We start from the raw sequence: 16,232 nt of genomic DNA, 5'->3' as shown, positions 1-16,232 counted from the left end.
GGATTTAATGCTGTTTGAAACAGCACCTTTTTTGCTTCAAGGATGAGTTCACTTTTCGTAACATGTTACATGTTACACCCTTATTGTGTAGGGTGTAACATGTAACATGTTAAAAATGGATCGGCCCTCCGCACCTCCCCAATTTAAAAAAAAACTTGGCTGAGCTGGGCTCCGCCCGCCTGGCCACATCACTCATTCACAATGTTCTGTGAATGGAAAACTACAAGGTCCAGTAGCCTTTGTGGCTGTTAGCTTGTAGTTTTCAATGAACAATCACAGCGCTGTGGAGCACCGTGGTAGTTCATTGTCTATTCCTGGCAGATTGTACCTGCTACAGGCACACAGATACACTGGCAGATCTGCTGGAGACCTGCATGGCACCAGTGATCTGCGAATTGTTAGTGCAATGCTTAAAAAAAATAAATGCAAATTTTTTACCTACACAAAATGTATTATTTTTTTCTTTTTCTAAAAAGTGAACTTATCCTTTAAAGCTGAACTCCAGGCAAACCGCTAAATACACAGATAAAAATACATATATGTGAAATTTTTTACTTGCCAAATGATTTCTATTTCAGTCCATCCATTCCTGTGATTTAAACATCTCTGCCACACACAAAAAACCCTGTCTGGCAGGTCAAGAGATCTGATCTTTCTCTTCAACAGTTAATTTCCATTTACAGGTCTCCTCTCAACCCCCACTCTTGACTTGACCGTTAAAAAGGGAAACAGCACACTAATGAACCCATATCTTTGTCACACTGGAGAGTGTCAAATCTGGTGCAGCTCTGCATTGAAATCAATCATATTCTAAGTTGTTTTTGTCAAAGCTTAAAGTGGAGGTTCACACAAAAATAGAACCTCAGTTTTTTGGAACCCTCCTCCCCTCAGGTGTCACATTTGGCACCTTTTAGGGGGGAGGGGGGTGCAGATAACTGTCTAAGACAGGTATTTGCACCCACTTCCATGCCTCTTCCTGTCCAACCAAGCTGTCTTCTGGGACACACACGGGTCCCAGAGACAGCAGGGAGCATTCGGATTACGCAGCGAGACTCGCGCATGAGCAGTAGGGAAGCGGGAAGTGAAGCCACAAGGCTTAATTTCCTGATTACCATACCGAAGATGACGGCGGCAGCATCCGAGGACTGAGGGATGGTTTGGCCTCGGGGTGCCGACATTGCTGGACCCTTGGATAGGTGAGCATCCTTATTTTAAAAGTCAGCAGCTGCAGTATTTGTAGCTGCTGACTTTTTAAAAAACAAATTTTGCGGAACTCCCGCTTTAATTTAAAAAGCTGATGTTAGAAACTGATTGGCTATCATGCACAGCTGCACCAGATTTTGTATTCTCCAGTTTTAGTAAATCACCCTCACTGTGCTTTCCTTCTATTGAATGCTCCTTGTGTGTACTCTGTCCTCTTTTATTCTGTGCTTTGCTGCACAGGTGATTGTGACTGTTGAATTCAGGTTCTTACACCGCTTTCATTTATTGTTGTATTAATAAATACAGAGCTGCATTAATTTGTATCTTGTATATCTGCTTGGGAGTTTAGTTTTAATTTTAAATAAATGAATCCCCCTCCCTCATAATGTAATGACCAACATCATTGGTAGGGGGATGACCTATGCTGGGTATAGATTTGTGAGGGTCACGTTGTTGATACTAGTTGTTGCCATTTTATTTACAGTATGTGTTTGAAAAACTGTCTAATTTTTTTACATTATTTTCCCTTATTTTCCCTTTTTTTTCCCTTTTCTTTAGCTACTTTTCCATGCCGATAATGGAGCCGGTCGTTTCACAGCAGTTTATGAGCCTAACCTGCCATCTAGCTTGTGTGATGGACAGTGGCACAAAGTGGTGGCAAGTAAGATAAAACACCGCTTAGAGATGATCGTCGATGACAACAAAGTAGAAGCTGCAAGTCCAAATTCAGCATCCACATCTGCAGACACTAATGATCCAGTCTTTGTAGGAGGATATCCTGGTGAGTACATTTGAGTTATGAGATAAAAGCTGTCAGTGCATATTTTGACAGATGATTCTTGAAATAAAGATGCCCTGAAGAGATAACTTCTCTGCAATAGCCAAAAGACAGGTAGTGCTTAATAATAAGCTAAATATAGGTATATTTCACCAACTGGAAAGACTATTAGAAATATTTCTCTAAATATAAAAACTAAGATATAAATGTTATTCACATTAAGGTGCTGTGTTTAAAATAATAGAACATGATCTCCTATGTAACTCCTGAGCTGTGATCTATCAATGGGACTGTGTGCAGTTTACAGTAGGTCATTGTCATCCACAAAAGTTCATCTAACATTAAGAAATATAATGGCAACACTGAATTTTTCACCCAATAGTTTCCATTATTTCTAAAAAGGTTTATACTGCCTAAAATAACAACATTGCTTTTGTAACAGATGCTATGTGTATTTGTTACAGTTGTAATATGCGTGAGTTATACATTTTTAGCTGAATAAAAAAAATATATATATTGCAGCCAGCCCTCCAAAGAAGCGTATGCACGGCACAAGAGACATAGACTGGAAGGTGAATATGCTGATATGTGTGTCTCAGAAATATCATACGCTTCAAGAAGGGGGTCTTAAAAATTAAGGCCCCATCTTACTATTTTAAAACACCTAAACAGTGCTGACAGACATAAGGCTATTCTACAACAATGCCCCAGGAGGTGCCAGAATAGGGTGGGGTGTTTAAATTACCATTTGCAGAGCTGGAGTTCCCCATCCTTGGGCTAGCTGACTGCAATATTATAATTGTGCCAGTAATTAAATATATATTTAGTGACAAAAATATAGCCCAGTAACTAAATGTGAAACAAATGTGCAAATGCTATTATAACTAAAAAAGCATAAACAATACCAGGTGAAAAAAATGTATATATATACGCAAAAGGTTGTATATAATAAACAACCTAATCATATAGCACGACCCCTAGTGGTACAAGTGCAAAAATACTCTAAATGATAAAATTAATAACATTCATGAATATTTGAAAAATAAAAATAAAAATAAAAAATATAAAAATAAAAATTAAATTAAAAATGAAAAATAAAAAATAACTGAAATAAAAAATAAAAATATGTAATATTAATAAAAAATAATAAAACCAAAAAATAGTCCAAAATAAATGTTCAATAGTGCAAATCCAAAAAAATGTTCATCAAGTGACTTTAGTGCTTCCTGTGCAATCTTCACTTTTTGTCACTAAATATATATTTAATTACTGGCACAATTATAATATTGCACCTATGTGATTTTAGGTAAATAGGTAAAATTATTTACTGGCACAATTATATTTTTGCATATATGCGATTTTAAGTTACAATCGCATTGAGTCACATACTAAGCTTGTTACACTTGGTACCTTTATGATAATTCTCTCTGGTTTTCACTGGATGGTTTCTTTTTGAAATTAAGGTTGTCACATTATATTCTAGTGGGGAGTTTGGTGGCTAATTTTAGCACTGATGCGTCTTTGCGATTAATCGCCGTTAGCATTATTATTTCTTGATATTTAGCTTCTCTTACAGAATTTGCGTTGGTTTGGAGACATACTACACAAATTGTGTGATTTAATATCTTCTGGGCGGAGCTGTGTTTTTTGTATCTCTTCCTGGGCTCAATAGCAATAGGAGCAGGAAAGTCTTGGGGTTTTTCGGGTGTAAACCTTAGTTGTTATTTATATTTATTATTTATTATTTTAGGTGGTATGAGTACCTGTTTTTAGGTAGCGCCAGTTTCCCCGGTTGTTATAGTATTATATTTTATACTGCAATAGTAGCCTTTTAGGTGCTTTATCCCGGTGGGGTTCTTTATATATGCTTAAATTACCAATTTTTATGGAACCTGTGGATATTTAACCACTTCAGCCCCCGAAGGATTTGCCCCCTTAATGACCAGGCCATTTTTTTGCGATATGGCACTGTGTCACTTTAACTGACAATTGCGAGGTCATGCGACTTTTTACCCACAAATAGAGCTTTCTTTTGGTGGTATTTGATCACCTCTGCGGGTTTTATTTTTTGCACTATAAACAAAAAAAACAACAATTAAAAAAATATTGAAATCATTTTTTAACTTTCTACTATAATACATATCCAAAAAATTAAATAAAATATATTCATCAGTTTAGACCGATATATATTCTTCTACATATTTTTGATTAAAAAAAATTGCAATAGGCATATATTGATTGGTTTGCCCAAAAGTTATTGTGTCTACAAACTACAGGATAGATTTAGAGACTTTTATTTTTTTATTGTTTTTACTGGTAATGGCGGCGATCTGTGATTTTTAGCGGGTCTGCGACATTGCTGCAGACAAACCTGACCCTTAATGACACCTTTTGGGGACCAGTGACATTATTATATTGATCAGTGCAATAAAAATGTACTGATCAATGTAAAAATTACACTGGCAGAGAAGGGGTTAACACTAGGGGCGATCAAGGGGTTAACTGTGTTCCCTGTTTGTATTCTAACTGTAGCAGGGATGGGCTCACTGGGACATGACAGAGATCACTGATCCTGATCACTGGGAACAGAAGATCTCTGACATATCATTAGGCAGAATGGGGAATCGCCTCATTATCCTCCTTTCAGGTACATCGGTTCACGCAGGAGAGCCGACCTGCCGCAGTATATCTGAGTGAGCTGGTCGGCAAGTGGTTAAATTGGGGAGCTGCCACTGCTGACTTGATTTTATTTGTACAGGATCTGGGGTTGCAATGCTGATCCTGGATTTACTACCTAGCCAGTTCCTCCACTAGAATGGGTATGCAACCATTGAATTTTCGAAAGTCTGGAATACTGTTCCTCATGCTTGTTTAGGTCGGGGATTGATTAAGTAGAGCAGATAGGATCAAGATGGCAGTCCTGGAGCTTACTCTTAAAAAAAAAAAAAAAAAAAAACTCTGTTGAAGTACACAAGGGTGTGCAAGCAGGGGGCTTGCACACTCATGCACCTGCAGTTGATTTCTGGGCCTGTCACTAGGAAAATGTATATCTTTACTATGCTGGCCGTCTTTTTTTTGGGGGGGGGGGGTATGGCAAATGACCCAGCCCCCAACAGGATATTGTGCTAGGCATGTAGGTAAATAAGAGAACCAGAACTGTGGAAGAGCGGGTTTGATAATAAAGTTGGCAATGCCTCCGCCCAGGACAGGGCCTCTGTAACCAGAGGGGATTTCCTTCCTGGGGAATTAATCCGTAATATAAACAAAGTTATTTGGAGTAGAGAAACGACTGCAACCAGCATATGACATTAGCCATAAGTATATAGATGCATGCTAGTATGGAAATAATACAAACTTTATACAAAAAAAGATTAATAATAGTACATACATCCAACATGCACACAGGTATTTTCAGAAAAGATCTCAAAAAGAATTCTGGTGGAGTTGTGTGCACATATACATAGTTATTTATAGTTATGAATAGAGATACTTCCAGGTGATTATTGCAGGGATGGGCGAACGCTTCGACCTGAGCATAAGTTTGGGGGCGAACTTTGGATGTTTGGCGAACACCGAACAATATGCGATGTTCGGGGCAAATTCAAAAGCCGCCGGAACACTGTTAAAATCTATGGAACACTAACATGAAAAATCAAAAGTGCTAACTTTAACCACTTGCCGACCGCCTAACGCCGATGTACGTCGGCAGAATGGCACGGGCAGGCATAAGCACGTACATGTACGTGATTTGCCTCCCGCGGGTCGGGGGCCCGATCGGGCCCCCGCCCGGTGCCTGCGGCGGTCGGTTTTCGTTCGGGAGCGATCCCGGACGAGGGGACGGCCATTCATTCATGGCCACCCCCTCGCGATCGCTCCCGACGAATAGAAATCCCCGGTGACATCACTTCCTCTCCTGTAATGTAAACACAGGAGAGGAAGTGATGTATTCTCTCCTCCGTGTCGGTATTTTTCGTTCCGACACGGAGGAGAGCGGATCAGTGAGTTGCACCAACACATCCCACACACAGTAGAACATGCCAGGCACACTCACACCCCCCCTTTACCCCCCGATCACCCCCCCAATTACCCCTGCCCCCCAGTCACAGTGACACCAATGTCATTTTTTTTTTTTTTTTTTTTTTTTTTTGCATTGGTGTCATTTGTGACTGTAATAACTGTTAGGGCAGTTAGAGTTAGCCCCCTTTAGTTCTAATGTACCCCCCTAACCCCCCCAATAAAGGTTTAACCCCGTGATCACCCCCCGTCGCCAGTGTCACTAAGGCTGGGTTCACATTGCAGCGGTTTATGAGAACGAATGTGATTCGCACCGCACTGCAGTGCAAATCACATCCGATCTCTGTGCGATTCGAGTTCAGCCATTCGCCGCACCCGCCGCACCCGCCACACCCGCCGCACCCGCCGCAAATTCGCACGGGACCCTTTTTTTGGCCCGCAGCAGAATCGGATCGCATGGGTGTTCACACCATGCGATCCGAGTTTGCAGATCGCACTGCGATATGCGAACTGATCTGGGGGTGTCAGTAACATTTCACTGACACTCCCAGCAGTTCGCATAGGGCAGTGTGAACTGCCGCCGGGAGGCATGCGATGCGGGAACCCGCCGCGGATTCGCGGCGTTTCCGCATCGCTCCAGTGTGAACCCAGCCTAATAAGCGATCATTTTTCTGATCGCCGTATTAGTGTCCCAGGTGACGCTAGTTAGGCAGGTAGGTATTTAGGTTCGCCGCAGCTTTTTATAGCGCCAGGGACCCCCATATACTACCGCATAAAGCCCCCTGATTGCCCCCTAGTTAACCCTTTCACCAGTGATCACCATATAACTGTTACAGGTGACGCTGGTTGGTTAGTTATTTTTTTATAGTTTCAGGGCACCCGCCATTTATTACCTAATAAAGGTTTAACCCCCTGATCACCCGGCGGGTGTCATTTGTGACTAATAACTGTTAGGGCAGTTAGGGTTAGCCCCCTTTAGTTCTAAGGTACCCCCCTAACCCCCCCAATAAAGGTTTAACCCCGTGATCACCCCCCGTCGCCAGTGTCACTAAGGCTGGGTTCAGATTGCAGCGGTTTGAGAACGGATGTGATTCGCACTGCAGTGCAAATCACATCCGATCTCTGTGCGATTCGAGTTCAGCCATTCGCCGCACCCGCCACACCCGCCGCACCCGCCGCAAATTCGCACGGGACCCTTTTTTTGGCCCGCAGCAGAATCGGATCGCATGGGTGTTCACACCATGCGATCCGAGTTTGCAGATCGCACTGCGATATGCGAACTGATCTGGGGGTGTCAGTAACATTTCACTGACACTCCCAGCAGTTCGCATAGGGCAGTGTGAACTGCCGCCGGGAGGCATGCGATGCGGGAACCCGCCGCGCATTCGTGGCGTTCCCGCATCGCTCCAGTGTGAACCCAGCCTAATAAGCGATCGTTTTTCTGATCGCTGTATTAGTGTCACAGGTGACGCTAGTTAGGCAAGTAGGTATTTAGGTTCGCCGCAGCTTTTTATAGCGCCAGGGACCCCCATATACTACCGCATAAAGCCCCCTGATTGCCCCCTAGTTAACCCTTTCACCAGTGATCACCATATAACTGTTACAGGTGACGCTGGTTGGTTAGTTATTTTTTTATAGTTTCAGGGCACCCGCCATTTATTACCTAGTCTCACTAGTGTACCCCTAAATTTAGGGGTGTCTACTTTCCAAAATGGGGTCATTTGGGGGGGGTTTGTGCCATCTTGGCATTTTATGGCCTTCAAAACTGTAACGCCCTTAGAAAGCCTGAAGGCGGTGCTTGGTTTTCGGGGCCCCGTACGCGGCTAGGCTCCCAAAAAGTCCCACATATGTGGTATCCCCGTACTCAGGAGAAGCAGCAGAATTTATTTTGGGGTGTCATTTCACATATGCCCATGGCATGCGTGAGCAATATATCATTTAGTGACAACTTTGTGAAAAAAAAAAAAAAAAAAAAAAAGTTTGTAATTTTCCCGCAACTTGTGGCAAAATATAAAATATTCCATGGACTCAACATGCCTCTCAGCAAATAGCTTGGGGTGTCTACTTTCTAAAATGGGGTCATTTGTGGGGGTTTTGTGCCATCTTGGCATTTTATTGGCCTTCAAAACTGTAATAGGTAGTGAGGAGTGAAGTCAAATATTTACGCCCTTAGAAAGCCTGAAGGCGGTGCTTGGTTTTCGGGGCCCCGTACGCGGCTAGGCTCCCAAAAAGTCCCACATATGTGGTATCCCCGTACTCAGGAGAAGCAGCAGAATTTATTTTGGGGTGTCATTTCACATATGCCCATGGCATGTGTGAGCAATATATCATTTAGTGACAACTTTGTGAAAAAAAAAAAAAAAAAAAAAAAGTTTGTAATTTTCCCGCAACTTGTGGCAAAATATAAAATATTCCATGAACTCAACATGCCTCTCAGCAAATAGCTTGGGGTGTCTACTTTCTAAAATGGGGTCATTTGTGGGGGTTTTGTGCCATCTTGGCATTTTATGGCCTTCAAAACTGTAATAGGTAGTGAGAAGTGAACTCAAAAATTTACGCCCTTAGAAAGCCTGAAGGCGGTGCTTGGTTTTCGGGGCCCCGTACGCGGCTAGGCTCCCAAAAAGTCCCACATATGTGGTATCCCCGTACTCAGGAGAAGCAGCAGAATTTATTTTGGGGTGTCATTTCACATACGCCCATAGCATGTGTGAGCAATATATCATTTAGTGACAACTTTGTGTAAAAAAAAAAAAAAAATTTTTTTTTTGTCATTATTCAATCGCTTGAGGCAAAAAAATAAAATATTCAATGGGCTCAACATGCCTCTTATCAATTTCCTTAGGGGGTCTACTTTCCAAAATGGGGTCATTTGGGGGGGTTTTGTACTGCCCTGCCATTTTAGCACCTCAAGAAATGAGATAGGCAGTCGTAAACTAAAAGCTGCGTAAATTCCAGAAAACGTACCTTAGTTTGTAGATGTGACAACTTTTGCGCAAACCAATAAATATACAATTATTGACTTTTTTTTTACCAAAGACATGTGGCTGAATACATTTTGGCCTAAATGTATGACTAAAATTGAGTTTATTGGATTTTTCTAATAACAAAAAGTAGAAAATATCATTTTTTTTCAAAATTTGCGGTCTTTTTACGTTTATATCGCAAAAAATAAAAATCGCAGAGGCAATCAAATACCATCAAAAGAAAGCTCTATTTGTGGGAAGAAAAGGACGCAAATTTTGTTTGGGTACAACATTGCATGACCGCGCAATTACCAGTTAAAGCAGCGCAGTGCCAAAGTGTAAAAAGACCTCTGGTCATTTACCAGCAAAATGGTCCGGTCTGAAAGTGGTTAAAGGCTTATATGCAAGTTATTGTCATAAAAAGTTTTTGGAGACCCGGGTCCTGCCCCAGGGAACATGTATCAATGCAAAAATTGTGCATTGGGGATAACTAGCACCTTTACTGCCACTTAACAAATAAAGCAGTAAAAAACAGTCCCAGTGCACAGCTTTTCAGACTTAAAATAGTGTATGGAAGTGAAAAAGGTTAACTTAATTTATTTCACTGCCACATATTATTTTTAGTCTAAGAAGCTGTGCTTAGAACTGGGACTTTTTTACTGCTTTATTTGGTGAATAATTTACACAGGGGTTATCCAACCAGTGTATGTTCCTAAAGCTGCAGCTAAATCAAGCCGAAGAACCGCACTGGCTATTGAACTTCATTTTTCTCAGCTAGTCGTACGTGTTGTACGTCACCATGTTCTTGGTGTTCGGAATTTCCGACAACATTTGTGTGACCGTGTGTATGTAAGACAAGTTTGAGCCAAAATCCACCGGAAAAAAAAATACACGGTTTTGTTGTTGGAATGTTCAATCGTGTTTACATAGCATAACTGCTATGTTGGTTTCATAGTACTGCAGAAGGGAAGAAAAAGTAGGCCCAGACAATAGAGCAGCTGCATATTACATAATTATATATTATTCTCCACTGATTTGTTTTGCACCATTTGAAAGTTAAAAAGTTAACATTTTGTCCATGCAGGGAAAAAAAACACCCAGATTTATTTTAATGTCTCCCACCCCAGAAGCACATACTCACCTTTCCTTTGCTCCCAACTGCACAATTCAGCCGCTGATTCTTTTAGTATGGGGGGGGGCACACTTGACTTATTCTCTTTTTTTCATATGATTGGGCCACAGCCTAGTCCAGTGATGGCGAACCTTGGCACCCCAGATGTTTTGTAACTACATTTCCCATGATGCTCTGGCACTCTGCAGTGTACTGGAGCATCATGGGAAATGTAGTTCCAAAACATCTGGGGTGCCAAGGTTCGCCATCACTGGCCTAGTCGATCCAATTGGAGTTCATTAGATGAACTGTGTGAGTGGAGTAAGAGTTGGTGGGATCAAAGTAAAAGTACATATGTTCAGCTGGAGAGAGGGGAATTAGAGTAAATTTGTTGCTTTGCCCTGGTTGTGCAAAACAAAAGTTTACTTTGAGTGTTAAAATTGCCCAGTGGGGTAGGCGCAAGACAGGGATAAGCTCAAAAGTCATGGAGCTCAAACCTTTCATAACAAATTTCAATCTTGTGGTGTCTGCTGTAAGGCAAGAATTATAGTTTAAAAATGATTCCTAACCCTTAAATCTTAATTTCAGGCATGGATTTCATGCATAGCTACATTGGTCCAGCTTGGACTGATGTAAGTCTGTATATGTCCATGGGGATGGTGTTTTTTTCTTCCCTCTCCTTTTTCCTCAGTTAGCTGCCCTGCCCTCCTCTCCTCCCTACCCTCCTCGCCTCCATATAATATAATGTCCCATATCCATGTAAAACAAGGGCACGTGGGTCCTGATGAAGCACTAAGTGCAAAACGTGTTGATCCACTAAGCTCTACAAACTGTATTATCGTGATTCTATATTATTTTTTATATGAATTTTTAACAAGTTTATGTGTTGTATTGTATAAATAAAGATGTATTTACTTTTATATTATATAATACAATACCCCCCCCCCCCCAAATCCCATGTTTGGATAATTGGAGGTGTGTTTTTTTTCTCTACATCATAAGTCTAAGCCCTTGTACACACGGTCGGAGAATCCGTCGGAATGTGTCCTATCGGACCGTGTCGTCGGATAATCTGACTGTGTGTGGTATGCATCGGACTGATTCCGTCCGAATATCCGTCGGACCCAATTTTCCAACATGTTTGAAATATTTCCCGACCAACTGGGCCGATCGGACATACTCCGATCATGTGTAGAGAATTTTGATCGGACCAAGTGCCACGCAAGCTCAGATCAAATTCCTACATCAAAGCTATTGGCTACTAGCCTGAATCTAGTCCCATCGTAACGAAATTACATCATCACGTTCTGAAAGATCTAATTTTTCGCCAACTTTGTCAGACCGTGTGTATGCAACAGTTTCGGACAAGATCTGACGGACAAAATCCGACGGGCAATATCCGACGGATTTGGTTGTGGAAATCTCCGACCATGTGTACAGGGGCTTATTGGGGAATGGTGCCCAATTTTCTAAAGCCATAGCCCCTGCACCCACATACTAAACTTGTTCTAACTACCATAAGCCAATCGTCAGTGTGTCATTAAGCTTGGGACAGGTGATAATTTACAGAACTGAAGAAGCCACTTGGATGAGTGGTAAAATATTTTCAACTTTATAGGCAAGTTCTGTTGAATATGTCTAACTATTTCTATCTATATCATAACCTAGGTAAACAATTACCTTCACAGACTTATTCTCGTCTTATAATGATTGTGATCCCCCTTATTTGCCTTAGTATTTTTAATTCTGTCCATCTACTGTGTGTCATACAAGCAATATCTGTCAGCATTGCCAGGGGAGAGCATGATGCCGCTTTCTCTATTAGAGTTAATGAATATAGTAATGTTGTCTCCCCACCAACAGCCTACAGAAACATGCTAATATGTCTAACCATACATGGATTGTCTTTTGACAATCAGCAAATGGGCTGATCAAAAAAAAAAAAACAGATTCCCCCATCCCCGCAGTGCTATTGTATTCTGAGGGACTGTTCGGTTGTCAGGATACACTGATCAACAGTGTTCATTAAATCAACTTCTCTCAAGCGGGAGTGGCTATAGATGGATCAAAATTCTACAGGTCTCTGCTGAACCGTCTACATTTCATCTTATGGCCAACTGTTATTCAGAGAAGACATGGGCTGATATGATGACTCAGATTCAGCTATTGCCTGTTGTATATACGAATATGTGTAATTGTTTTTAAAAAATACACAACTGCATCAAATGTTTTTTTGTTGCCTACTTGAAGTTTAGCTTTAAATTTGAGTATAATTTTCTTATTTGTCATTTGATGGTTGTTCTCAGATAGTAAGGAATTCGTATAACTGAATGAAACTTGATTACTCTGTCTATTTTTCCTACAGAAGATGTAAAGCAGTTTGGTCTGACCACCAATGTGAGTTTCAAAGGCTGTATCAAAGATCTTAAACTTACCAAGGGCACTGCCAAAGCACAAGAGATCAATTTCAGCAAGTCACTGGAGATAAAAGGAGTGCAACCATTGTCATGCCCATGATCTAACTGCCACCACTATGACCAATAACTATGCATTTCCATGTTTGATGTGTGTGCATGGGAACGCCATTTGCTGTAGTTTCCATGTAGCTCACAAAACAATTAATTGTTTTCCCTGTATGTTAAATAAAAAGAGCATTTCTCTATTTCATGTATGTGCATTTATTATTTCACTGTAAATTGAAAACGTTTATTGTGGATATGAAACTGAAGAAGAATTTGACATACAGTACCCATGTTATGTTGCTAGAAAGCCACTCAGATTGGTTAAGGGCAGAGTACACGGTCTTGCAACAGTGTACCCACACAAATATGTCCTTTTTTTCCCCACACATAGAGATTTATTTTGGTGGTATTTAATCACATCTATGTTTTTAATTTTTTTGTGCTGTAAACAAAAAAAGACCGAAAAGAAAAAAAAAGCATTATTTTTTGCTTTCTGCGCTAAAACATATCCAATAAAAAAAATGCCAAAAAAATGTTTTTTTTTCATCAATTTAGGCCAATATGTATTCTGCTACATATTTTTGGTAAAATAAAATCCCAAAAGGCATACATTGATTGGTTTGCACAAACTATGGGATATATTTATGGAATTTTAATTAATTTATTTATTTTTACTAGTAATGGTGGCGATCAGGGACTTATAGCGGGACTGTGATATTGCGGCAGACAATTGGGACCGCTATTTTTGACACTTTTTTGGGAACCAGTGACACTAATACAGTGATCAGTGCTAAAAATATGCACTGTACTGTACTGGCACTGGCTGGGAAGAAGTAAAACACCAGGGGAAATCAAATGGTTAGCTGCGGGCCTAAATGTGTTTTCTAACTGTGGGGGAGGTGCTTTTACTAGTGGAAGGCATGGATCAGTGTTCCTGCTTTACAGGAACACAGGATCCATGTCTTCTGTACAGACAAAACAGCAATCTGCCTTGTTTACATAGGCAGACTGGCATTCTGCCTGTGTACAGAATTAGGTGCATGGGACCCACTGATCAGCTCCTGCTGTGTAGTATCACAGTTGGAGCGAGCCATCGGCGGTGTGCACTATACCTGGAAGTGCTGGGTCACACATATATATGTGATCCTGCACAGCGTGGCCACCATGAGAAAAAAAAAATATTTGTTATATGTATAGTTTTATCTATCATTTGAAATCATTTGAGAACTATAGATCTATTGAGCCGCAGGATCTATGGTCATGGCATGTGTCATAAATAGAGCAAGGCAAAGCATTTCATGTACAACCAGTTCCCTACCGCCGTATTGTAAAATGAGAACTGATTATATGTTCCTTGTACAGATGAACACTGATCGGTCTCCTCCCCTCATCAGTCCCCTCCCCCCACAGTTAGAATCACTCCCTAGGACACATATTTAACCCCTTCAGCGCCCCCTAGTGTTAACCCCTTCCCTGCCAGTCACATTTATACAGTAACCTGTGCATTTTTTACAGCACCAATGGCCAAAATAGTGTCAAAAGTGTCCGATCTGTCCGATGTCACAGTCATGATAAAAATCACAGATCACCACCATTAGTAGTAAAAAATAAAAAATAAATAATAAAAATGACAAATCTATCCCCTATTTTGTAGACGCTATAACGCAAACCAATCAATATACGCTTATTGGGATTTTTTTTACCAAAACTTTTTTTTTTTTTAAATGGGATATTTATCATAGCAAAAAGTAATAAATATTATGTTTTTGTTTTGTTTTTTCAAAATTGTTGCTCTTTTTTTTGTTCATAGCACAAAAAATAAAAAACACAGAGGTGATCAAATACCACCAAAAGAAAACTTTATTTGTGGGGGAAAAAAAATCAAAATTTAATTTGGGTACGTCGCATGACCGCGCAATTGTCATTCAAAGTGTGACAGCGCTGAAAGCTGAAAATTGGCCTGGGCAGGAAGGGGGTGAAAATGCCCTGTATTGAAGTGGTTAAAATTAGCATATATATTGGTTTGCTTTTCTATTGCTTAGTAGCATTGTGTGTTTTTTTTTGCCAAAAAGGTCAATAAAAGTTCAGTCGAACACATTGCAGCTTGATCACATTATACATATTTGCAGGTTAAAAAGCTCTTAAATTACAAAATGTTTTCCAAAATGTAAACCCAACTCCGGTTGGCTGAAAGAAAATACTTGTTTAGCCTAGAGGTGGAGGAATATGCAGAAATACTTTATTCTCTGCTCCTGGAGGCTTCCTCCACGCTCCACAACTGGTCCCCTGAATCTGCTTACCTTTTACGCTCAGTCAGTAGCAAGCACTTAGGCTGGATTCACACCTATGCATTTTTAGTGCTTTTTGCATTTTTTAGATTTGCACTACAGAACATGTTCCATAGGAAACCATTTTAAATGGACTGTAGTGCAAATCTGCAAAATGCAAAAAGCACCAAAAATTGTTAGGTGTGAATCAAGCCTAAAACATCTGTCATCCTGCATTGTACATGGGACCACACACACCTGCAGAATCAGAGAGTGCCAGTGGCCAGAGGAGTGAGGAATAAGGTAAGGATACCTGCATATTTTTGAAGAACCTAGACAAAAAAATAAAATAAATAAACCTTGCAGTGCAAGGGGAACCCCACTGCAAGGGTAATTTTCCACTTTTTTTTCCACAGTACATCTTTAAGAGTATAACCTAATTTCTTATCATACTTTTATACTTTTATGAACTACATATAATAATTATTAGGTCGTAGCTCCCAACTGGCCCCATGTTGGGGAACTGACCTTCTTTTAAAACTGTTAACTGTTTAACTACTAAAAGTATTCTACCACATTCAAACCTTTTTATCCAACCTCTAATATATTGCATTTGTTTAGAAAATTAAGCAGTTAAAAAGCACTTGTGGGTTTAACCACAACTATGTATCGGTTCTTCGTAGTCTAGCTTGTGGTGGTGCGTCAGTAGTGCGTACTTTGCTTACATATATTGGTGCTTCCCTTACACATCTCAGGCAGTTGAAAGAAATGTGAGTTTATTATAATTATTACACCTTTAACTGTACAAGAGCAAGAAGTATTGATTGAAAGTGGAACTGGAGAATAGGGAAAGGAACACAAATAGCAAAAAAGGGTTCTTTGCTATTTGTGTTCCCTTTGTGTAGCATTTCCTTAAAGCGGAGGTCCACCCTAAAATGGACCTCCGCTCATCGGAATCCCCCCCCCCTCCGGCGCCACAATCGGCACCTTTCAGGGGGGAGGGGGGTGCAGTTACCTGGATAATCCAGGTAACTGCACCCACTTCCGGGCTAGCTCTCTGCGGAACGAGCGTAGGTTACGCCCCCGTTCCGCAAGCGCCCGCCCCCTTCAGCAAGTGCCCCGCTGCCTGCTGGGAAACACACAGCTCCCAGAGGCAGCGGGGACCGTCCGGATTGCGCCGCGCGGCTCGCGCATGCGCAGTAGGGAACCGGGAAATGAAGCCGAAAGGCTCCATTTCCTGATTCCCATACCCAAGATGGCGGCGGGACCCGGCAGCCGAGCGAGCGATCGGCTTCGGGTGCCGACATCGCGGGCGCGCTGGACAGGTAAGTGTCACTATTTAAAAGTCAGCAGCTGCAGTATTTGTAGCTGCTGGCTTTTAAAAAAAAAAAAAAAAACGCGGAGTCCCGGTGGACTCCCGCTTTAAGTTTCCAA

The 16,232-nt window shown here is 41.1% G+C and overlaps 1 protein-coding gene across 6 annotated transcripts in view; it reads left to right on the top strand.

The window, feature by feature from the left end:
* The window catches only part of LAMA2 (laminin subunit alpha 2), a 1,237,914-nt gene extending 1,225,183 nt beyond the window's left edge, over positions 1 to 12,731 (top strand). For all 6 annotated transcript variants that reach the window (XM_077486899.1, XM_077486900.1, XM_077486895.1 and 3 more), the window contains 2 exons: positions 1,762 to 1,984; positions 12,435 to 12,731. In XM_077486899.1, the coding sequence (XP_077343025.1) occupies positions 1,762 to 1,984; positions 12,435 to 12,586 (375 nt within the window). In that variant the 3' untranslated portion in view covers positions 12,587 to 12,731. The remainder of the gene's footprint in view (positions 1 to 1,761; positions 1,985 to 12,434) is intronic.
* The last annotated feature ends 3,501 nt before the right edge of the window (positions 12,732 to 16,232 follow it).

Source organism: Lithobates pipiens, unplaced genomic scaffold, assembly GCF_037356315.1.
Source record: "Lithobates pipiens isolate NorthernLeopardFrog02 unplaced genomic scaffold, aLitPip1_a1.2 Scaffold_18, whole genome shotgun sequence".
Classification (NCBI taxonomy): Eukaryota; Metazoa; Chordata; class Amphibia; order Anura; family Ranidae; genus Lithobates; species Lithobates pipiens.
This window is presented reverse-complemented; position numbering and strand designations above follow the sequence as displayed.